Raw genomic sequence first — 25,547 nt, forward strand, 5'->3', positions numbered from 1 at the left:
ATTTTAAATTGTTATTCAGAACTATATTTGGTGACTATATGCAATAGTAAAAATTGTCTAATTTGTTCCCAACAAGTTACGTTAATGACAGCCACTGGTTCCTTTCAGCATTGCTCGGCAGACAGGGACACGCCAGCCCTTCCCACTAACTGTATGCCCGTCCTGTGACGTAAGCAATTGTAGATTTCAGGTCACCATTGCTGGAAGTACACTGGATGGCCAGTTGCATGCTCTAAAACTTGTGAGTTCGCTCTTCACAATCACCGAAATCTCACTTATGAATTGTGTGGGCTTGCTAGGCCTACTTGTCGCACAAGGGGACTGTCATCAACTATTGTAAAGCGTCAAATGAAAAATGCTTTTCACAAGCGTGCAGATATTTCAAGGCTGAGGGGAGGCCACCTGTATCTTACTGTGCAACTGCCCGCTTCATTTTCCTCGGCAGCTCCATGGGTCGCTTCTCCATCGCCGGAACGGCATTCCGACACATAAATGCCTGACATGGTGCCATTCACACACATTAGGTTACCCGAGCGCACAAAAGCGCAGTAAATATTGAATCTCGCCGTCAGATTAATAGCAGAGGGCATTCCTCCTCACTTGTGAAAGCTCCAAATTCCTTGGACGATCCACTTTCACAGACAGGCAGATCGCGGCTTTTAAAACTGTCTCATAGTGTTATGGAGAAGTTTTGTGACGAGAAAGCATTGAAGAACTCTGGTGTGACACAGTGCCCCTGGTGTGTTACGCCGACACCCTAACAGTTGGAAAGTGTGAGAGTAACAGCCATCGCTGTAAAAGATGGCACCACTTGTGAGGTTTTGTATGGAGGAGTCTTTTTGACTGTGTGAGCTGGTGACACTTCATCCAGGTGTTGATTGATTGACTGGCAGTGTGGTGCACTAATCTGGATGATTTTTTTTTTTTTTCTTCAGCATCCACAGCCGCAAGAGCAGTGGCCCGGAGGCAGGTGCTGCCACCCTCGTCATCGGTGGTGCGTCCCTCGGCTCGTGGCGGTGGTGGTGATTCCGAAGGGGGAGGGGTGATGCTGCGGCGATCACTCACTGAAGCCGCGTCGGCGAGGCTAGGCCTTGCGCCTGGGCGTATCGCTGCCAGAGGTGAGCCACGCTTGTTGCTGCAGCTTTGCAGTCCATAGGTGACCACACCCACCTGGAGCCTTAAAGGTGCACTGAAGAGGAATCTGAACTAGTATTTTTGCCGCGGGAACTCAATCTACACGTTCCGAGTGTTCTTAGAAACTTCGAACCAGTGCCGTGTGCGGTTGGTTTCCCTAATTTAAATTCGATTAAATGTCCCAGCTCCCACCTTTTTTTTTTTAATTCCCCACAGACTGTGGGAGGAGTCTACCAACCTTTCAGCCAGTCCCGTGGCAGCTTGCCGCTCTGCCATCGGCGGAGTGATACGTAGTGATCGGCGAAAGCAAAGAGTCCACGCATATTTTTATTTCCGTGGACCTAATTTGCAGCTGTGTAGTCTCTGACTAGATCTATTTATTCAGAGAAACCTAAAAAAACTAAAAAGTAAAAGCAAAGTTGCCACGTGACTGCCTGAAAGGCATTGGTCGACTCCTCCCACCGTATGCGGGGAATTCAAAATAAAGGCGGGAGCCGGGACGTTTAATCCGATTTAAATTAGGAAAACCGGCTGCACAGGGAAATAAGTCGCAGTGTCTAAGAACGCTGGGAACGTGTAGATTGAGTTCCCGCGGCAAAAAAACGAGTTCTGATTCCTCTTCAGTGCACCTTTAATCTCCTATATGAATAATTGGGTGTCTTAGTTTGGCGCTGCAACTTTGACATAAACACCGAGGATGACTATGAAAATTTTTATTTTAATTGTTTGTCCTTTTGTGGCTATATGCATGTTTCTCTGGCAGCAGAATGCGTATTGCTGAGAAAATTAGGTTTAAATATGGAATAATCCATATATTTCCTTCCATCACTCAATTCAAATTTATAACATGAGTGCAGGAAAGAACTCCACGTGCACTGTTTTTAAGTGAATGGCGCTGTTGCATACCCGCTGGATAGATCTTGACATTCTAGCAGCATGACACTAAAGGTGGCCTGCGTTTCATTTTTTTTTTTCTCCGTTTCTCTAGCTTGTTGTCTCTTTTTATGAAAGCATAGTAAGCTATCCATACAGGCTCACTAGAATAAGTCCTCGGTGTTTTTTTAAGCCAGCATAGAAGTTTGAAATAAGACTGCGAACAGCGTAGCAAGTCGTGCAATATAGCACATCACGTCCAACACAGAGCAAAGACAACTCCACAGTCATGGTGCCTTTTTTTTTTTGTTAATAAGAAGCTATGGGTGATGTGTGTGTGACCTATGCGTAAACGACATAAAATTACTTCGATGAAACGCTCTTTATGGCGGCTTGATTTCCATTCTTTTAAGATGGGCTTTACAGTATGCAGCTTGTTCCCTTCATTTTCCCAGGAAGCTTGCCATTTGGCTCTTAGTCAAATGTGTGGTGAGGAGCTCACAGTTAATCACATTTTAATTTCTTGTTCGCATCTCGAAGAACTTAGAAAAAAAATTTTTACGGTATTTTACAATGAACACATTCCATTTCATCCCGCATTGCTTTTAGGCGAGCAAACACTCATCAAGTTTTCACTTGTTTGTAAGTTTCTAAAGAAAGCCAATGTTTTAAATCTATTGTAATGTAACCTCTGTACACTTGACATAACATCATCTAACCTTGTGTTTGGCGCATGATAGCCATAGTTGCTTATGCGCCATAAAACCCCATATAACTAACTAACTGTCATGGGGCCACAGTGTCCAAATGGAATGGGCTTCCACCTGACTTGGTGTGATCGGGAAATCATGAGACTTTCATATCGGCTGTCATGTACTGTTTACAAGCGTAGTGCGTGTTCATCATTTCGCATCCATTTTCTTTGTTTAGAAACGCAGTGTGTCTGTTCTAGCTCATTTTGTGTTCACTTATACAACACGCAAGGATGTACCTCTTCAAGACTCTTGCCTTGGCTACCAAAAGGCAGCTAGCAGTATTCAATAGATAAATACAAAAGAAGTATAAGGGCAGTGCTTAGAGGCGAGAAAAGAGCAGTTTCGAATTGAGCAAAGTGTCGGTTGGTGATGCTCTATCTGTTAAGAAAGGAGAAAATGAGGACACTCAATGCAGGGAAACCTCACTGAGAGCAGCAGTGAGTAGGTGGAGCCTAACGTTCGACGAAAACTCGTCTGGTCGGGTAGAAGATTCATGAATTCAGTGGAAGGAACACTGACCAAAAGGTTGTTGTTTAATATGAAGACGAAGACGTTTCGGCTTCCATACGGAAGCCTTGATCACTGCTATGATCCCAGTGATCAAGACTTTTGTATGGAAGCCGAAACGTCTTTGTCTTCATACATATTAAACAACAACCTTTTGGTCGGCATTCCTTCCATTGAATTCATGAGTAGGTGGACAGTTGTGAGGCTGGAAATTTTTTCTCAGGCGCGTTGGCTGCAGATCATGCTGAATTGGTAAGGGGTGGAGATTGCTGACAGAGGTCTGTGTCACGCGGACGACTTAGCTACGTTTGTTGTGATGGTTAGCTACGTTTGTTGTGACGACAACAATGATAGACTAGTGTTGGACAGTAGTGGGCACAGTAACACCGGGCGTGCTTCAGCGATCTAACTCTTCTCACACCTTACCTACCCAAAAGGTATGTGGAACTTTATGCATATGCTGGCAAGTTGCTCTGGTGCGTTCGTTCATGAAACAGAAGGAAATTTTTATGCGAAGCATATTGCTAGAGCTACCACTCACGCCGTCGCTGTGAGACCCCCACGTGACACCGTGACATCACACCACGTGACATCGGATGAGAGAGCCGGCCTCCACCTCGCGTCGTCGCCGTGGGACCCCTAGCCGTCACACCCGCGCATTCCCGCGCATTTCGAACGCGCGTTCACACTCGGTGTAGGTGAAACGCTCGCTCCACCGGGCAGGCAGACGCGGCTTCCGTGGGAATCCAGGCGCTCAGCCAACGCGCGTCTCGGGGTTAGTCTGCGTTCCGCTGTAGCCATGCCGTTGCCTTCCCCCACGACGAAGGCTTCTAGTGGTTGTATTAAAATGACCAAGTATTCAACCAGGGAAAGCCATGTATTACCAAGCCTAGCCACTAATATGCTTTGCATTCCCCAGGCTTAGCCAAGCTGAGCCTCAGCAATTTTTTTCTTTCTCTTCTGCATTACATGTGACAGTGATTGGAATGCTGAAATGTGCTCCATATTATTTGGTTGCAACTCTATATTAATTAATTTGTGCCTAGTTGGTCGATGTTGAGATTAATTGATTCCAGCAAATCGACGTCCTTTCGGTGTCTCTCAAAATGTAAATTGCCGCATACTGGGGATAAGGATATACCGTATATTGCCGATTATAAGTCGACTCTGATTATAAGTCGACCCCCCAAACTCGCGACCCCCTTTGGGCAAAAAGAAAGTTAGACTCCGAATTTAGGCAGACGCTGCCGCACCCTGTGGTCCTAGCTCACCCAAAAAGTTTTTCAGAAAGCCGAGTAATAAAGAAACATTTATTCGTTCACGAGACACCTCTGACTCGTCGTCGCTTGTGAGGACACAGTCGCGATCTTATGAGCCACTGCTGCCGCTGGTCGTGAACCCAATCTCGAACCGCCTCCTCAACGGCAGGGTATTGTCCGGACTTTGGCCCGAAAAAGGAATGGCGAGTAGCAGCGCACGCAAAAAACTTGCTTCTTTGTTTTCTCCAGCCTCTCGAGCAATTTTCTGAGACGTCGAACTTCCGCCCCACTGTGACGTTTTCCGATTCGGCGTTGAGGATGACTTGCCGCTTGAAAGCCGTGCTGTACTCTTGCCGAGGTTGCGACGGCATCTTGCAAGGCGTCCGTCGGGCAGTGACACCAGCCACATACACCGCTGTTAGCTGTCACGTAGGCGGTGCGACGTGCAGAAATGGCGAAAGGCACACAACGCGCGAAAATGCTTCTCGGCTCATGTGACTGCTCACGTGTGGTCTAGTTTTGGATTGGATTAGATTTGTAGCTGCCCCATTTGTATCAAACACTGCCAGCCCGCCTGGCTTTGGCCGTTTTTCTGTGGAATGCCCACGGTTTGTCGATAGCAAGTTTCTATCCTATTAAAACAAACCTTTGGTGCATATCTCAATTACATTCAAGTTTTTTAAGCAGATCCACTTTCGCACCGTGTCTGACAACTATTATGCAGTTACGAGTGCACGGGGCGTGATATTATCCGCGACTCAGTCGAAAGTAGTTCTGACCCTGCATATAGGCAGACTTTTAAGAGTCCACATATACGTCGACTCCGATTATAAGTCGAGCCTCCAACTTCGGAAACACATTTTAAAAAAAAAAAAGCATCGACTTATGCGCGGCAATGTACGGTACTTCGCAACCTCTATTTTGTGAAACCAGTTTTAGGAGAATGGAGCAAGAGACGTTTTATTGAAGTGGTTTTATGCTGTCATTGCATTAACGCACACACTTTGCACACAGCTTTCATCATCATCATCATCATCATCATTTATTAACCCTTAAGGGTCCCGTTAGGGACATTACGTAAGGGGGGGGGGGAGGTGGTACAGGGGTGTTCAGCAGTCACACATGAATATAAATATAGAATGAATATAATTATAGAAGGAATATAGAAATACAGAAAAATATAGAAAATATAAAATATAGAATAGAAAAAAAAAAGTGTTTTGTGCCCACAAAACAAGACAAACCTTGACGCAAAGCACACAGAGGCAACCTCACAGTAAACCATGTCTTTTTTTCCTGTACAAAACTTTAGTAATCGAGAAAAATGCATTTCACAAGGTTTGATGTCCGACATTTTTTCTATCACCCGAACTTGCTCTTAGAGAAACATGCAATTTGCAGATCCTTTATTCGTCTTTAGTTCCTGGAAGGAAGTGTTACAAGTATTGTTTCCTAACCTTTAAGGGGGGAGGCTACCCTTGAGCATCAACTTTTTTATTTCTTGAGATATCTGGATGAAATTTTCAGGGTAAGCTTGTAGCACAAACATTTGAAGAACTACCAAGTTTCATGGAGCTGTGCCCTCTGGTTCTCAAGTTATAGGAGTATATCAAGGTGGTTTACATGGGTTCCTTGGGACATGCCTGGAGAATCTGCAAAACGTGCTGGCACTTTGAAATTCAGCATAGTCATTCCTGGATAGGTACCCCAGGGCAAGACAAGGCCCTTTTTGTAAATTTCTTTGCTGAAAAATTTTAGCACAGCCCTGAATTTAGTGTTACTTATTAGACCTTCATTAACCAAATTTTAATTGTTTATTACAAATTCCAGAGACAATATCTGAAAAAAATGGGCTTGTCTTGCCCTCAGAAATTTATTCAGGTATGGTGCAAAAGAAACCCCATGAAATTCTGATAAGTGGTTCCCAAGATATGGCTTTCCCTAGCAGCCATGCCAGGCAAAATATTGATTCTGAGAAAATGGCCTTAGAAGATTGAGAGAACACCAACTTTTTTGTTTCTTGAGATATCTAGATGAAATCTTCAGGGTAGGCTCACAGCATAAACACCTGAAGAATTACTAAGTTTCACAGAGTTGTGCCCTCTGGTTCTCAAGTTACAGGAGTATATCGAGGTGGTTTACAAGGGTTCTTTGGGACAGGCCAGGAGAATATGCAGAATGTGTTGGCACTATGAAGTTATTTTATGATAATTCCTGGATAGGCACCTCAGGCAACAACAAGGCCCTTCGAAAATTCTTTGGTAAAAAATTTTAGCACATCACTGAATTTAATTACTACTTAGACATACACTAATTAACCAAATTTTATTTATCAACAATTCCAAACACAATATCATCAATAAATTGGCTTTTCTTGCCCCCCAAAATTTATTTATGTATAGGGTAAAAAGACCACACAGAAATCCGATGAGTGGTTTCTGAGATATGCTGGGGTGAGCAGCCATACAAGGAAAAAAATAAAAAATTCAGAGAAAATGACCCTCGAAAGTTGAGACATTTCCAGGCCTAAAACGATCCCGCTGAATAGCTGGAGCTGTCTCCGTGCTTTCTTTTTTTTGCCGCCTCTGAGTTGTCACTTCATTCTGTTCCTCAGCCTTGCCCATGCGCAGGGCATCTTTCTCCGCCGCTGACCGACCCGCACATATCTAGGACGCTGGATGCGTCGATGCAGTCGTCGGCAGCGCGCTTCGCCATGCGGATGGACCTCATAGAATGCGTCCGTGCACCGAACGCATGTCGCGTCTTGAATTTCGTTGTAGGCATCGTGACCGACCGCGCAACGATCAACAAGCTACACGACACTGTTCAAAGGGCACGGCGACAGACTGTAAAGACGGCGATCGCAAAAATGGCGAAAGGCGAACACACCGCACAAAGGAGAGCGAGCAGCCGGAGCAGACGACGCGCAGGGAGCAGCCGGCGGAGACCATCGCGTCAGCGCGCGCAGCAGCCAATAGCAGCCGCCCGTTCCCCCGCGTTCTCGAGGAGCGCGCGCTTGGTCCAATCGTAGCCTCGGATTTCGGACGCGGGAAACTCGAAAGCAGCCGCGAGGCCCCCAATCAAAAGCTAGCCACGCCTCAAGCACGCTGCCGCCGTCGCCGCCGCTGGCAGCAAAGAAAAGCGCAAGAATTCACGAACAAAACAAAACCAAAATGGCGGCGCTCGGTTCAGCGTGGGAGGAATGGCGCGCGCGCGAAGTTGGGGCATTTTCGGCGCTTGCTCGCGGCTCAGGGGCCGCCGTGGCTTGTTATATTTCTAATTTTCAATATTTTTATGGCGAATTAGGCATTGATAATTACAGAAAAGGTAGTTTATAACATGTACAGACAGAATTATATACTTTTCCAAAAATCGACTTTTTCGCGATTTTCCGGTTTTCAAAGGTAGCGTCCCCCCTTAAGGCGGGGACACATGTGCGAAAAGTGCGTGCGATTCGCTGCGGCGCGTCGTTGCGACCGTCGTCGCAACGACCGAACGCAGCTCGTCGCATGCGTCCAACCTGCTGGATGCCAACGACGAGCCGCATGCGACAAACGCAACGACGGGAAGCAGGAGCCAATGCGAGCGCAGAGAGCGGCAGCGTCATAATGACGTAGAGCGCGATGCTCAGGGCGCTCGGGGCCGAGCCATCCCGTCTGCCGGTGTCATAAAAACGAGCTAAAGTGTGTTCTTGACTTAAATAATAAACCCTGGGATGAGAAATGTGAAAGAATATGTCATTTTTGAGGATCGCTGACCAATACTGAGCTGCTGCTAAAGGTAACGACTGCGATACAAGCAAACTTCTTTCCACAACCGCTTCGCAGCTGCCGCTGGCCGGCTCGCCTGGTGCCCGCTCGCTTCGCTGCCGAAGGCGTCGCGGAAATTGACCATATTATTACTTTATTGTGAGATCATGCTGTTGACAGTAGAGCGATGTGTGGAGTAGGCCTTTTATTATAGCTCAGGCGACTTCCGAAGCGCCGGCCGCTGCGGCTTCGATACGAAAGAGGCTATAGGCCTAGCGACGACCACGGCTGCCAGGCAGTAGCAGAGCTCGTCGCCCAGAGCGCCCGCGAGCGGTGCCGTTGCCGAAAGCTCGCAACATAAGCAGGCATGCTTTGTCGCTGCTCGAGCAGACTTTCTGATAACAAGGCAATCTTGTATTTTCTTATGATATTTGTACACGATCACAAGCAGCGCTGAGGCACTGCTGCACGGCGGCGAAGTGTGACAGCGGTTGTGGGCGGAGCTTGGGTAGAGCGGCGCAGCGATGCTCACCGCTCCGTGTGTCCCTGCTTGCAGTGGGATGGCAGATCGCACGCGACGATCGGTGCGGCGCGTCGGCGAAGTTGTCGCACATGTGTTCCCTGCTTTAATCTGCATTTCATAGGCTTAGCTATCATTATGGATTAGACACTCATTAACTACAACATTACAGGGTGCTCCGGGGGTTTTTTGAACATTGCGAGCTGATAATTGCATCGCATTTTTTAAAGTCCCCTCTCACCACGGTGCAAAAAACTGTTTTCAAAATACCAAGTAGAGCTATTTTAAAACGGAAAAACTAGGAAACCGAAACTGGGTTTCGTCCAAACTATGATGTCTGGGTGTACCAACCTATGACGTCACGGATACTGTCCCAAAACTTATCGCATGCACGTTAATCGGCTAAACTGGTGACGGTAAGTGACAGCTTGGGTCACAATTTTTATGAACTCAACAAAATCGAGCACAACGTTTTATCGTTCAGCAAATCTATGCACACAAATAGTCATTTGGAATCATTTCTCTGTGGAAACAGTTATAAGCGTTAGCGTGGCATAAAGTATGAGTTAAGGGCTTTGTTTTGTACTCAACCAGTATTCTCCAAAACTGGTTGTGTGGTGTCTCAAATAAGTGCAAAATTTTTTAATTTACGATTGAGTAAAATATTTACGCACATAACCTTTACACTGCCTGTTTTGCCTCACTAAGAAAAGAGTGTAACGGCCTCCTAGTTGAAATCAAGAGGAAGAAATGGGCATGGGCAGGGCATGTACTATCGCGCTCAATATGAGTTGCAACGCGCGGTCATCGACCGGGGCTCGTTCCGTGGTGTGCCTCCTCCAAACAGCCGCTCGGAATTCTGGGAGAAACTGCTGTTCCAGGAAACAACAGCACCCCCGCTCAGGAAAAAGTTTCTCCCAGAATTCCGAGCGGCTGTTTGGAGGAGGCACACCACGGAACGAGCCCCGGTCGATGACCGCGCGTTGCAACTCATATTGAGCGCGATAGTACAGTGCAATCCACTTATAATGATACAGTAGACTCCCTTCAAGACGAACTCCAAGGGACCATGAAGACTGTTCATCTTATCAGAAGTTCATCTAATTAGGAGTGCTTCTTAAAATGATGTTCGAGCATGCAGTGTGTGTCCAAATACTTCGTATATGTGAACAAAGCCATGAAATAGTCTTTTAGGAAAAAAATAATTGCAACATAAGCATTTATTGCACTACTAGTGCAGTGCATCAGGCACTGTTGAGTGTTGCCCAGTCTGTTATTTTCTTTTGTGTCTGTCTAGAAAATCGTCTGCTTGCTACAAGCGTAGGCATATCACTTAACCTTCCAAGATATCCTTCAGTGCCCTCACAGGGGAGGAGCCGCGACAGTTCTGCTTTCACAGAAATCGCCCTTTCAACGGAGACGTGGTTAGGTCTCTGTGCCTCCCCGCGTCGCATGGATCGTCGGCGGTGCAAAAAAGCTTTCAGTTTTTTAGCTTTTTTTCTTTCCTTCCGCTGAAATACTGCTCAAATGGTCGAGTAAAGCTGCATGGCTTGGGCACGGCTGGTCGTGAAAGTTCATCTTAACCAATTAGCACGTGTGCAGTGTACATCTTAAGCAGATTTTTTTTGCATTGACTCTATGGGAAACCAAACAAATGACCACCACTGTTCATCTTAACCAAGGGTTCATCTTAAGCGAGTTCGTCTTAACGGGAGTCTACTGTATTGAGAAAACAGGAAAATCTAATTGTTATAACCATTGTTATATCTGGGTCCACACAAAAAAGAAAAAAAAGCACACACAAATTCCCCCATGCATGCAGGCATTACCTCATGTTATTGGCACACAGCATGTTGGTGCATTGCAGAGGTATGCGGTGGACGTATTGAAATGCAGGAACGCACTAAGAAAAGCGAATGCTTTAAAAATTATTTTAAAAAAAAGTAAAATATTCAACGACAGTAGTGGGTGTGGGTTCAGAGATATTGCCTTGTGCTTAAGTCGCCGCCATTTTTACCCACTTCTGGAACACACAAACGGGCGGAAATGATGGAAATGATGTCGGTTGTGCGAGAAAATTGTGCACAGTGGTGGTCAAGCAAGCTCTTCCCCCCCCCCGGCAGCGATTTTGACGATCATTGCTCATGGTTCCCGAGTCAGTGTGCAACTTGCCCTCACGGATTTCGCCACGTTGGTCCGTTGTCAGAGTTGTTACATCACTTGCTTCAAAATATCTTAATTTTTTATGAAACTTTCAGAGCAATTTTGGTGGTAAAAAAACCTTCCGGGCGGCCAGAATTCTATCATTGTATCCGTTATTTCACTGATAGTTTTAACATTTTATATGGTTTATTTTTACAAAGGGGCAATGGATCAATCTAAAGAATTGATCGTTATGAGCGATATATCGTTATATTTGTTATTGCTACAACTGGTTTACACTCTGATACGAAAGCAAGGGAACTGAGGTTCCTTATGATAACAGAGCGTATTTGATTTCACGAGAAGGCTAGTGCAGCAGAGGATAGCAGCGAGTCAGGTGGGCGTATGAGATTAGGAAGTTTGGTTGCTTTTGTTTATTGGGGTTTAACGTCCCGAAGCAACTCAGGCTATGAGGGACGCTGTAGTGAAGGGCTCCAGAACTTTCGACCGCCTGGGGTTCTTTAACGTGCACTGACATCGCACAGTATACACGGGCCTCTAGAATTTCGCCTCCATCGAAACGCGACCGTTGCGGCCGGGATGGAACCCGTGTCTTTCGGGTCCGCAGCCGAGGGCCATAACCACTGAGCCACCGCGGCAGGGATTAGGAAGTTAGCGTCAGCTGGAAGTTGGGCTGATGATGATCGGTTTGTGCACCATGGAACGCACCATGCCTTATCTCTCCCCCCCACCCTTTTCCTTGAAGCTGCAGGCACTGCTGCTGTTTCACAGAGGCTAGGCCCGGCGCGCGACCGTCTGGGCCCAAAGGTGGCGCTGGCAACGGCCGGCCCAGTGCGGAAGACAACCGTTCGCACCACAGTGCCGACATCGGCCGTGGCTGCCAGAAAGGGCGTCATTGTGGTGCCAATGTCCAAGCGTGCCGTCCTGCTGGGCCAACGTGCGGGCTTCAGCGAGAGCACAGCCGCACCACAGAACGTCTTCTCGCGGCTGGGTGGCAACCGCTAGCGAGACATCATCCTCCGATTGCATCACGTTTCACTCTCGCGGTTTCCTCCTCCTCTCTCCTGCTCTCTAGCCACCACCACTGTCTTCTTCAGTCTGCAGACTTAACAACTTCTTGCCGGATTGGCTTGGCTCTTCACTTTATTTGAGAACGATGCAGTGAACAGAGACGGAAGCACTTTGGGTCCCATTTTAGAAGGCTGAGGACGTCCGATTTACATGGCTAGCTATGAGCTGGGATCTGTGAAAACTGCTCACTGTTTTCGTCGCGGTAACACTGCCTCCCTGACTTCACTGCAAACTGTAATGCAGGTCAAGAATTTTCAGGAGAGTTGCTGCACAGGCTCTTACTAGTTTCTTTTTCTTTCTTGTCTTCTTTGGTTGTAGTGGTGTGCTGCAAAAATGAGACATAATTGTCTTTGCTCCACTCGCTTCTGGAGAACAACCATGTAGAGGATGCACTGATCTTGTTATCAGCTCAGGTTTGAAACCGCATCACTAAGCTGGTTTGACTTATCTATCTTTCTGCGATTTGGAATGCTCAGGTTGAGAGTAGAAGGTGTTTAAATAGATTCATCTGTTGTCAACTGCAGGTATTAGACATATTGACATGTGAGGGAGATAATTCTACACAGCTTCACAGAGCTTGTGATGCTTGGCATTTGCACATCTCATAAATGCGTGTGTCAGGTTTCACTGTCTGCACGTTCCATAAGTCACAATGAATGCTGAATATGGTATTTCCGGTTATGAGTCATAACTTGAGGTAAAGGGTTCGGTTGAAACCGTGACCTTTGCATGGCCGTATTGGATGGTAAAATAAACTAGGAGCTGTCTTCATTTTTCATTATTTCATCGTGCACTCCTTCGTATTCATAGGAGCATCACAACTAGCCTTCACTTGGTCATACTTCACTTGTGCATGCTGTGGTAGTCCCTTTTCCTTAAATATACTGTCTCTGACAAATTTGACACCTAGGGTGATAAGAACTGAACGCTACAGTTGTGGCAGTAGTGTTGTGTGCACCAACAGGGGCGGTATCTTTATGGCCCTGCGCTACGAAATACCAGGCACAGGGTCAAGAAAGGAAAGTGGCAAAATAAAGCACCTTGCCTCCATTATTTCTCATTCTTAAGTCCTTAACTGCCTAGTGTTGCTGGCCATGTTGCAGACGTGAAGTGAAGGCACTCTTTGATACTGTGCTTTTTCCCTTTGCTTCTATGTGAAGATAACTAATTCAGTCTAATGTCAAAGATATTCCACAAACTACTGCTGCAGTGTGTATATTCCTTTGTGGTGGCAGAGACTAGATGCTGATGAGTGCAGCCACTTTTGAGAGACTGTGCAGCATCTGTGTTACGTGAGAGGGCTTTTCCCACGATGCAAAGGCGTCCGGAGGTGGTGGAGTGAGCAGATGAGAGGAAGGAGTGTTTTCTGTTCGTGACTCATTGCAGCATTCTTGCATCATTCTTATACATCTCGTCATTTGCGGGTCGGGTGAGGAGACTGCACAGGCGGGCGGCTTTTGCTAGCAAAGTGCATCACTGCCCGCAGTGTGTCAAAAATGTGCTGTGGTTTGCAGCCAAGCGAGCAGTCAACTGTGGATAGTGCTACCAGGGACACTATGCCTGTTATGACTGGTCTAACTATGGATAGCACTACCGGGGACGCTGTTGTGACTGTGTTGCGGGTTGTGCTGGTTGAAATGAACTTGCAAGACTGCACCTCTTTTGTGTGCATGTGTGCACAACTGTTATATCGCAAGAAATTGATGGCCCCGTTTCTTTTCAAGGTCCCCGTCTTCAGTTGTGTCTCCCTCCCTACTTGGACAGCATCCTGCTTGATTTTGTGCGAACTTGAGCAAGCGTTTTACTGCCTCGCCTCGGATAGTTGTCCAGTGCTGCAAGATTCATATTATTTTGGTGTGATTCGGCGTGGACAGAGTGGATGCAAGAAGCCGTAGAACTGTTAAAGTTTGCGCAGTACGGGCTCTATGTCTGGTGAACAACACTTTCGTGATACCTCCGCCATTGAAGCCCAAAAGCCGTACACAGTGCAGGGACAGAGGTCGTCCGATCGCAAGCACGGCAAGAGGGAAAAAATATTTTAAAAAGGCTTTCTTTAATTTGCATAGGCTTGCGTTCCTGAATTCAGGCTTGCAACATCAACTTGAGCAACGTGCACTCTGTGATGTGTGTGTCCGAATTCAACTTGAACATGCACTAACTACCTCATTGTTGCTGCAAATTTGAGTTGAACATGCACAACCTGGGTGTTCTACTGCCTGGGTGAACCTGTAACTTTGACTTGAACATGCTGGCATACCTCCAAATTTCACGAGCATGCACAGCATGGATGTACGACCAAATTTACTGGAGCATGCAGTATTAACTGGGTGCACCTCCAGGTTTTACTTGAGCATGTGCTGGCTTGTTGTTATGAAAAGTGTTAGTTCTTAATGCACCTCTCGAGCTACAATTAGCATTTCCATCCCTGGGTGCTCAGTTTGCTTTTGATCTTGCCTGCATAATGAGTGCGCCATTGCGTTGATGACCAAGTGCTTCAAGACTGTGTCGTCGATGCGGAGTGGTCATTCGCAGATACGTGCCAAAAGTGTGAAAGGCTGCCAGCCCACAGTCGCAGGCTTCGGACTTTTGATGCTGGAATGGACTTGTATTACTGTATTCTCACCGAGGCTTTTTTTGACGCAACTGTGACTGCAGTGGTGTTGTCGTAATTTTTCACACAGCCGGGTCGTTCAAATGGGCATCTCCGGAGTGCTCCATACTGAGAGCCAACAGCTTTGAATGACAGTTGGGAGCTTTGCTTGATAAGTTCTGCTGCAGCACACTTATTTTTTACCCATTCAGCAATGTTCAGTTTCACAACGTGTGTTGCTTGCTCCGTCCTTAACTTTTACGCAGAGGAAGAAGACATGCTAGTGCGTTATTCCCAAATGTAAAGCATTTCAGCCAGCCAGGGGCAATTAACTTTTGCTCTCGCTGTTACACTTGCAGAGCAAGTTATTCTCTTGATGGATTAAGCCCACCTGTTGCACACGAGCTGTCGAGAACGGGGCGTTTTGTTAGTTTCCGAGTGGGTTCGTGAGACCCTGCTCAGTGTTCACTTGTCAAGCAACCAAATCTCTCAACACATGTGTGCAGTTTATTTTAGTGCATTATGTTTACAAGCGAGATTGCTCGTGTAGGTTGCTATTTTCCCCTATATTTTGTCACATCTGCGTTTCTCAATGATTCATCTCGTGCAGACATGGTGTGACACATGCTCGTCATGGGGACGCAAGCCGAAACTAACAAAGCAATGTAGTTGCCTTGCTGCCTTTGCTGTCGTTTGGACCGTAGGTCAAAATTATTGCATGAACTAATTAGGAGTTGTGGCTGGAGAAAATTGCAAGGAATTGACGACTCCTTTGCCTTTTGTGGAAGCCCTAGTAACTTGAACTGTAGTGAAAAAAAATAAAAGAAAATGATTTGTTCAGTGTGACCGTAAAAATTGTTTCTGCGCACTGTAGCATGGCTCCTGAACCAGCCTGACTTGATACTTCCGAACTTGCTTCGTGAATGAGTGTCAGTATTTTATTGTCCTTTTTTGTGTACCCTCGTCATCAGTTTTTGCTGCAACGTGCGAGAACCATCTTTCTTCACTTCTTTTCTTTGTAAGCTTAAAACGTGTTTATTAAAATTTAGCTATCACAAAACTTTTTATCCTGTCATTTTTCTGTGCAATGTGCTCAGGTGAAGCAGCCAGGAGTTGTATTAGGCATTGTGCCGTCAACAGGATTTGTCCTTAAATTTTGCTGTCCTCTGCCCTAGTGATTCTGTTGATGGTGCTGACTTCTCCAAGGTTTGGTCGCACTGGCTGCCATTGAGTTTTCTTCCTTTTTCTGCCTAGTACTGGTGTTTACTTGCAGAGCTATCCCAAGTGCATTTTCTACACCTGTTTAAAATGGCCGCTCGCATGTATTTACTCTCGGGAGCATGGAGTGTGTATTGCATTTGAACTCGGATATATTGAATTATTGCTTATATGGGATGGACAGAACGTTCCTTTGAAACTCTCACGCAAAAGTATAGCACTAGGGTGCACGTTTATTGAACTCGCTTGTAGTGGAACATTCAGTGCATCGAATTACACTGCTGCTCTGCGAGTGCCGCTCCTGGTGGTGCTCCTGTGAACACGTCTCATGCTCGGAGCGCATCGACTGCATGGCCATAGAAAACTGCTGGCGGCGCTAAAGCTGTGAAACTACCTGACAAGGTGAACATGGAGTGTACTTGACGGTAAGCTTCGGAATCTGGGCAGCACTTTATTGCAGAAGCATGACGCTAGCGTAGGTCCAGTGTATCCTAGCTTTTGCATTGTTGATAAGCTTATCTATTGCCATGTTTTTATTTCGCGATTTTCTTCGTTTGGATACATCTGGAATTGGCTGTATGTGATGTACCATACTATTGTAACTCCCTAGTGGAATTAGACAAGCCAGGCTCATCATCAGCAGGTGCCATTTCTGGATCGAGTCCAGTCTGTCTGTTTTCTGGCACTGTTGTGTGTGGTTGAATGTGAGCAGCGTTCATCCGAAGCATTTTTTTATGCGAAGCATACTAGCCGCACAACCGAGCTCTTCCTTGCTGCGCCGCGCGCGGCCGCGTAGCTACCACTTGACCTACGTCGGCGCACCACGTGATATTTCATTTCATTTTAATACCTTAAAGACCCACTGGGGGTATTACATAAGGGGTGGGTACAAACAGTCAAATGAACAAGTGTTATGTTGAAAAATGGTTGGTAACAGCTTCGGCGAATGTGGATGGGCATGAGATGGTAGCGATGTCATTGGAGAGGTCGTTCCAGCCTACAGAAACACGGTGAAAAAAAGAAGCGGCACAGGTAACAGTACGAGCACGGGGGCGAAACACTTGGAAAGGATGACGAATGTGGTGGGATATGCCGGCTGGTGGGGCAATGTAGGGAGCGCAGCGCAGCGAACTATGAAAAAATTTATGGTATAGGCAGAGGCTAGAAATACGACGACGAAGTGAAAGGGGCGCTAAACTGGATTCCGCTTTTAAAGATGTTACACTGATGTCGTACGAATAGGAGGAATGAATGAATCTGGCTGCTCTGTTTTGAAGCGACTCGAGCGCATTGATTAGGTAAACTTGATGAGGGTTCCAAACTGGCGATGCGTAATCTAACTTTGACCTGACAAGAGATTTATATGCTAGTAATTTTACCTGTTGTGGGACGTCACAACAGCTGTGAAAGCTGGGGCTCAACCCGTGCGCTCGCTTGCGGACGCGCAGCCTCCGCCGGCGGTATGCTTCGCATCCTAGGCTTAACCGTAAGCTAAGCCAGGCCATTTTTCTTGGTTTACCAACAGATTGCAAGGACCAGTTGGTACCTTTTCTTCAAAAAGAAAGCTCATTAGGGTGTCAAGAAACGACAAATTTTTTCTTCGTCCTTTTTTTTTTAAATCGCGCACGAAACATTAGTATGCATGGATCAACACACAGAATTTGCCTGCACCTGCTACAATTTATAAATCGAATGTTGTTGGAAGTTGATTTGGTTTCAACCATCGAATGATGGCCATGACATCACGGACGAGCTAGAAAACCTATCAGTTCATGTGAGCCATATGAAAAGAGCAATAAAAAGGCAGCTTTGGAACTAATTAACCACCGGCCAACCGCGCGCCAATGGCCTTAAAGGAGCTCTAATTTAGTTGCAGTATGCCTCCCTATTGAAAAAAGTTCTATGATGCAATGAACTCAGAGTTTATCATACAAATATCATATACTTATCATACAAATCATAGAAAATTTCATTCAAATGTCATACATTTCTGTAAAATCATAGAGATGTCATAGAATATCATAGGAATTGTATGATATATCATACAGATTGTGTGATATTCTATGATGAATGATCTATGAGGTTATTGCATCATAGAACTTTTTTTCAGCAGGGCTGTGATATTAAAGGGCGCCGCTTCACAAATATCCTCTTCCAGGAATTTTTTTTTTGATGTGATTTGTAGAAGCTGAGTTATATGTAGTAAAAATTTCAATTTCAGCGTCTTTCTCTCTCCTGTCATCATTTTCCGCGCGCTGAAAGGTCGGCGCTCATCCGCCGGCCCCACCGGTGGGGGCGGAGCTTCCTGACTCCCGGAGCTACGCCGCTTATTTGCTGCGGCGATGGTAGCTGGCTGACGTCTAACCAATAGCAATCTCTGAACTAGTATACGCAGAAGCGGTGCGACGGAGAAGGGCGCGAGGATGAAAAAATGGCTGTGGTTCAACCAGGCTGAACCTAGTAAGACGAGCGAAAAGCGCGGCTACGCCTGGTTTTTCGCTGTGACGCAGCTTGTCTCCGAGATGTATACGAGGGGGTACCCAAAAGAAACCGGACTTATTTTTGTTTGAACTTATTTGTACAGATTTTAAGCACAGACCTTCGATCTCCTTCAAAGTATTCCCCACTTGCAATGATACGCTTGTCGAATCTTTCATTCCATTTTTCAAAACATTGTTTAAATTCATCTTTTGTGATGCTTGACAGTGCCTCCGTCGTTTTTTTCTTCACCTCAGCAACAGAAGCGAAACGCTTTCCATTCACATATTTTTTTCATTCTAGGAAACAAAGAAAGTAGCACGGGGCAAGGTCGGGAGAGTATGAGGGTTGAGGAATAGGGGTCATGCCATTTTTGGTCCAAACTGTCGTAGAGACAGGGCTGTGTGAGCAGGGGCATTGCCATGATGGAAAAAACAGTCACCCGACCGCCACAAATCTAGCCGCTTCCACCGCACACTGTTGCCCAATCTTTTCAAAACATCCAAGTAGAAAGCCTGGCTAACTGTCTGACCCTGCGGAACCAATTCTGGACGACTCCTCTCACGTCGAAAAAACAAATCAGCATTGTTTTGAGGTTTGGTTTCAGCTGACGAGCTTTCTTGAGACGAGGTGAATTTGAAGTTTTCCATTGGCATGATTGTTGCTTTGATTCAGGATTCGATTCAGGAACACTTGAGTTTTCCCCATAGCATCTTCCTTGTGCGTCTTTGTTAATATTTCAAGAGTTTCCATTAAACTTTTTCCGAGCAAAAATCAGAATTTCACCGGCGCACGCTGTTCACGAAAATCAGCCATTGCAAAAACGACATTCGCACAAAACAGTCGTCACTCTAAAACTCTGCCTATACTAGTCTCACCTCCTTCAACGACGGCACTCGGCTTACTGACTCTGGAATGTTCGTTCTATGCGCTCCTGGTGGCAAAACGCGGTACCACAGAAGCTTTGTCGACCAAAAAATTTAGTCCGGTTTCTTTTGGGTACCCCCTCGTATGCCAGCCGTATTATCCGACTCTGCTTGCCTTGGATTGCAAACAGTTTACCACCGGGGCCCGGCAGGCCGGCCGTTTATCCATGATGTCTCCTAGCGAGGCTTTGCCACACAGCCGCCTTTTATGTTGTCCCCCTCCACTGTACGCACGTGATTCGGCAAGCGGTGGCGCAGGTGTTCCTCAAGGCGAGGGAGGCAGCGTCTAGAAGCGAGCGCAGCTTCGGCGAGCGAGGCACGTGATCTGACGCCACAGCCCCATTTTCGACCCCCCCCCCCCCCCTTCCTGGTCGAAGGTCATTGTCAAGTGGTTATGACCTTGAGCTTTGCATGCGGAGTAGAGCTTTTCGCTCTAAAAGTCGCCGGAAGGGACTGGCGAACTTTCTCGCGTGATCGTGGGTTCTTTGCTGCGTGCAGAAGTTATTATTTGGCTCGGGTATTCATGACAAGATAATGCAGTGATCGAGTGAGTTTATGTGCTCTCCTCGGAACGTGTTTCAGAGCCCCTTTAATGCCAGTCATTGCAGGCGTGTTCGCCGGATGGGCAAAGCATCCCGTGTGGAAGAAGCGCGGTGAGCGCGAGACAGGTGCATCATCGAAAACGAAGCTACAGCCCGTGGTAGTGGATGAACTGCAGCGATTTTAGAAATTTCAGCGCCATGCTGGTCGCATGGTATATGTGCCGCCTGCCCCGTCGACTCCGTCTTTTGTACTGCTACCACGTGCAGACAACGGACGGTGCAGCTGATACATTCTGTGCCACGAGCGATGAGCTACTTTCGTCGCTGCATGTGCCTATATATATTTATTTATTTATTTGAACATACTGCTAGCCTCACATTTGAGGCCGTTGCAGGAAAGGGACGCATTACACATTGAAAGCAACAAACTTCAAGTAGGCACGGTCATAAGCAATTTGAACTGATGAGGCAGTAGATATGCATTCTATAGGAACGATAGATGCTCCTCTCTCAAACACGTGATCAGGCATGTGGCAACACGTCGTTGAGGCGTATAGCTGGCCAGATGTTTCCTTGGATCCTGTGGACGACAACATCGCAGCCGCCGCGGTGGCTGAGAGGTTATGGCGCTCGGCTGCTGGCCCGAAAGACACGGGTTCGATCCCGGCCGCGGTGATCGCGAATTATCGTTGGGGGCGAAATTCTGGAGGCCCGTGTACTGTGCGATGTCAGTGCACGTTAAAGAACTCCAGGTGGTCGAAATTTCCGGAGCCCTTCACTACGGCGTCCCTCATAGCCTGAGTCGCTTTGGGACGTAGAATCCTCATACACAACATCACAGCGCCGCGTGTGCTTACGAAGCCGATGCACGCCAAGTACGAGCAGTCTCCTACCGCTAGTACTGTGTTCAATGTGGTCGGCCTACCACCATTTACTGTGGACGCTTCTACCACGATTTGTTCGGCAGCAGTACTAGTTATGTATTGAGAAAATGTCAATTGTATGTCGAAGCAGGGGGTATCGGCCATGGAGAGCCTGGAAAGTGCCGCGGTAGGTCCCTCTCTGCTTTGAAGACAGGCATAACGCAGTTGTAATGCGAAATCATTACTAGTCTCGTCGCGAGAAAAGCCGGCGGCGCGTATGTGTGTACTCTCAGATGGTACAGAAAATCCCAGCGGTGGCAAGAAAAAAGGGTGACGTCATCAAGCGTCCGTGTGACGCACACAGCAAGCCTAGCACCGCCACTTCAGACAGGCATATACACGTCGTTCGTCTGCATATACACGTCATTGGCCGACCACTATGTGGCGCCGGGTTTGTATATTCATGCAAACATTGTGACGCAACCGTTTATTGCACAGCGTTCCGGGTGTATCATACGACTTCCCAGTGCATATACAGCCTGCATGTGCTAATGAAGTTGGAGGCTAGCTTTCGACAGGGATTCGAACCGACGACATATGCGCCTTCAGTTGTATGCCTTTCCAGAATCCCTACTTCTTCCCTTAAGGCGTCGTTGAGGTGTCGACCGAGAGGTGAGACCGCTATTTGCTTTCCTCAAAAACCAATTTTCGTATCAAAATTGTGACGCAACCGCGTGTCGTTCAGCGTTATCAGTGACGTTCAAGGTTATTAGCGTTATCAGTGTTGCTGCACTACAGGAAATAGCAGCGGACTTGCAATTTCTCGTCTCCCGTTCCAACTGGTTGACTCTGGAGCGACTAACTCCGCCTGCTACAGTGCTGTGAAACTTAGATTGGTGCCCATCTTGCTTAAAACTGCATCGTGTTGGATTGGACTCCGCCTGGTGTATGGGTGGAACCTTAGGGGATTTAAGGATAATGCTGAGTGCGAAAGGACGCTCTGAGCCATGTCGAAAAGGCTCACCCAGTTGCTCGACGCAAACGTTTAATTCTTGATTCTTTGCTCTTCTGTCTTCAGTATGTAAATATGTTACTTAAAAGGGCCGTTAAACCCGCTTGTTTTCGTTTTCCCAAACTTCGAAGCTTCAGGCTATTTTCAGCCCGAAGACTGAACACGCTACCAAACGGAGCCCGGGTTTGAGATAGCCTGTGCGCCACGACATCAGCTACCAGGAGATCACCCAGCACTTAAAATTAGCTGAACAGATGCTACCGCCACCTCACAAAAGTATCACCAAAGCTCAAGAGGCATAGAGAAAACTTCAAATGAATAGTGCCCCAAACCCGGTAAGATTGCACCGCATCAACCCAGACAAATTAAAACCCTATGGCTGTGAATGTGGCCAGAGAGCCACGGTGGAACACATCTTTTGGGGCTTCCCCTCAGGCTCACCGGCCGAAGAACTACAGAAGCTTGTAGACTCGCAAAACTGGGAGACCCCACTGGCCAGCTCTGATCCGTAAGTACAAGTCCGGGTCACAGCACTAACCCAAGAGGTCGCCTTCAGCACTGACTGAGGGCTCATCACTCCCAGTACCGGTACTAAAGTTTTATCACTGGCTGACCTTCCGGGAGGTGTCATACGAGTTCTCGTTGCACATAGCATACATCTGTTTGAGGCTAAAGCCCCTAGATGCTGATCTAGGGACTTTATTTGAGGCTAGCTCGCGACAGGTATTAGAACCGAGTGTGTGTTTCACTCGAACCCATTTGGGATCAGCGTTCGGAGGTGCACCATCGTTTCATTTCTCAGTGCGCAACCTGCGTCGAGGTCGAATGCTCACGATGGCCAGCACACTAATGTTTTCGCCTTCGCCGCATGTAAGCAATCCACACACACACACACACACACACACACACACACACACACACACACACACACACACACACACACACACACACACACACACACACACACACACACACACACACACACACACACACACACACACACACACACACACACACACGCACACACACACATGCACGCACGCACGCACGCACACACACACACACACTATTTTGAGACGCTAGCAGTCCGTTCTGCTGCCCAGCAGTCGGGGCTGCAGTGACGGTTTTGCACCTGTCACCTACGTATGCAGGTCGTATGCGGGACATTTCCTGTAAAGAAAAGCTTGTGCAAATGTACACCCCAGTCTCTCAGACCGAGCCACTGTTTTGTTCATTTGTTTTCTTTCTGCGGTAAGTAACTAGATCGAGCATATTGTGTTTTGCTAAATTCCTCTCGCTGCACAGTTCATATTCTGTTCTTTTTTTTTCTGTGCACCTCTCGTGCTCCTTGCACCCGCCTCGTGACCCACCTGAGCGAGCAGAAGATGAAGATGGAAGCCGCATGGCTGCTGGTCCTATCGCTGCCGCTGCGCACCGCCGAGCCGATGTGGTGAGAGCCGTAAGATGCCAGGCCACACTCTCTGCTCCGGTAAGGACTTAAGAGCGTGCGTGTCAAGGGATAGCATAACGCACCAATTGATTGCCGACGTTCTCTGTATGCGCAACCTTTACCGCAGCTATCTCTGGGAGATCTGGCTGACTCCCCGGCGGCGGGCAACATGCTCGAAATGTGACGAGGAGCTGGCCGAGGAGCTGGGACATTGCTGCGTCACTAAAGAAGGCTTCATGAGTCATGACCAGCCACAGGACTGAAGCACGGTAAAATTTCCCAAGGTGGGCCACGTGTACAGCCAGCGCAGTGGCGAAGAGTATGACTGGCACTTCGTCATTTGGCACTTCGTTGCTCGGGACTGGTTCTACGCAACTACCTATACTCGTATAGGTATAAGATGGAGAAGTATGAGGCGGTGCAGGTGCCAAATGCTTCACCAGATCGCCTGGGCGCGCTCCTAAGCCTTCGGCTGCAGCTGCACGCAAAACAGAAATTACAGGGGAGCGGGTGGATTATTACTACGTATAGTGTCCGGGCTGCCCTACTCCCTCTGTCCGGAAGAAACGGAATGCAAAGAGACCGCGGGCCTCTGCAAGGTCACCGCTGACCAGCTGGGCGACGACAAGACCATGACGACGACGAACGTGCCGCCGACCACGGAACCCGGTGATGAAGCCGTCGGTTGTGATACGAAGCGGTTCGGTACCGAAGGCTGTCGCTGTCGTGGCGACGCCTGCCCTGGCAGTCGCCGTCGTAGCTGTCGGCTCGTGGCGTTGCGGCGTGGCCTGAGAGTTTTGCCGAATGACTTCTCGCCTTTCAAATGTTTCTCCCCGAAATGCTTTTTTTTTATTCTTTCGCCTTCAAAACGTCGTGTACGATGCGCGAAAAGTCCGCGATGCCTCATGGTGGTCAGGACAGTTTCTGAAGCTTTTCTTAACAAACTGCGAAAATAGAGATGACGAAGAAACGGCTTAGTTCACGCGTTTGCCTTGATTCCTGTACAATTATCTGCGCTCATCGTCATATTGATTTCGTTTCTTCACGTCAATCGCTTATTTTGTGTCCCTGCTATCTCACGTAAACCTCTACAGCAAAAATATGTTGTCGTCTGGGTTCTCTGCAAGGCGGGATAAACGTCGGATGTAGAAATGCGGGCATTAGATTTAGGCAGAAACCACCGCAGCATGAGGAAAAAAAAGATACCTTACATGCAGCGAGAATCTGCATTCAGAGTGGGCTGCGGGGTGCTGGTTGTCTTAAGAATGCATTCGACAGTGCAGGCGTTAGCTGCCGCACAGTAGGATATTTTGAATGATTTCGACAAGAATATCTTTTGTACACAGGCGTTTTCGACACGAGCTGATCTTTCAGGTTCCAGTTCAATAATCAAGCGCGCTCTGGCCACTTTCAGCGAAACGGAAGGCGCCCAGTCATCGTCCAGCTGTGAGGGTCTCAAGGAAAAACGCCGTATCTTGCTTCGCTGTATCAAACCGACGAAAATAGATGTACAATTCATGGAGATTTTACACCTGCCGTTGAACTTGCACGGTCTAAATTTTGATTCTATTAGTGGTAAAAAAAGTTACGCTATTTGTATTCGATTTGTATTGTAATCCATTGTTAGGCCGAAACTCGAGTACGCTGCCGTGGTGTGGGACCCTCACACGAAAAAGGACATTGCACAGGTAGAAAAAGTTCAAAGGCGTGCTGTGCGCTTCATTTACAAAAAATATAAAACCTCCGAATCTCCATCTCTCCTTATGCAATCAAACCAGATAAAACCTCTCATCATCCGAAGAAAGGTAGCAAGAATGGAATTTTTGTACTGCTTAATTCAGGGAATGTTTGGCATCTCAGCAAGTCCTTATGTTACTCCATCATTAGCTCGAAAAACGCGACACACACACAACTACAGCTTAACTCCTCACTTCGCAAAAACAAACTCCCATAAGTTTTCATTTTTTCCGAAAACAATCAGTGATTGGAACTCACTACCTGAAGAGGTTTTTACGTGTGCTGACTTCAAAGAGGCCATTACCAATCTGTCTGAAAATGCCCTTCTGAATTTTGTGACTACTTTAGATTGACGAAGATGTATTTCGGAGTGCTTTTATATCTGCATGCATGAATTTTAAACATATGTATGTACGTAAGATGCTGTATAACCATTTCTTGTTGCTTTTGCCCTTCCATGCTTGGACCAAAAAGGTCTGCAGTATCATGTAAATAAAAAAATAAAAAAATTTGGTTTGGAAAAAAGTACTGTTCGCACAGCCTTAGCCTCGGTGAATTGATTTTTACCTGTGATGTTCTTAACCAATCCAGGCTCATTTCACGTGGCGGTGGGCTTGTCAACTCTCCCTTTCTCTCCCCTGCTTTGGTGATTACAGCGCAATGCGCTGAGTCCTTATATGGTACCATATTTACTCTGAGA

General features: G+C 47.0%; 1 protein-coding gene across 5 annotated transcripts in view; it reads left to right on the forward strand.

The window, feature by feature from the left end:
• LOC149333614 (uncharacterized) overlaps positions 1-15,686 on the forward strand; it is a 48,844-nt gene extending 33,158 nt beyond the window's left edge. For 4 of the 5 annotated variants that reach the window (XM_089558716.1, XM_089558717.1, XM_089558718.1 and 1 more), the window contains exons 8-9: positions 936-1,118; positions 11,706-15,686. In XM_089558716.1, coding sequence (XP_089414842.1) covers positions 936-1,118; positions 11,706-11,965 — 443 coding nt within the window. In that variant the 3' untranslated portion in view covers positions 11,966-15,686. The remainder of the gene's footprint in view (positions 1-935; positions 1,119-11,705) is intronic. The other variant, XM_089558719.1, reaches the window with a different exon arrangement.
• Positions 15,687-25,547: the final 9,861 nt, after the last annotated feature.

This window comes from Amblyomma mixtum, chromosome 8 (assembly GCF_055824585.1).
Source record: "Amblyomma mixtum isolate Tamu chromosome 8, ASM5582458v1, whole genome shotgun sequence".
In the NCBI taxonomy this organism is placed as follows: Eukaryota; Metazoa; Arthropoda; class Arachnida; order Ixodida; family Ixodidae; genus Amblyomma; species Amblyomma mixtum.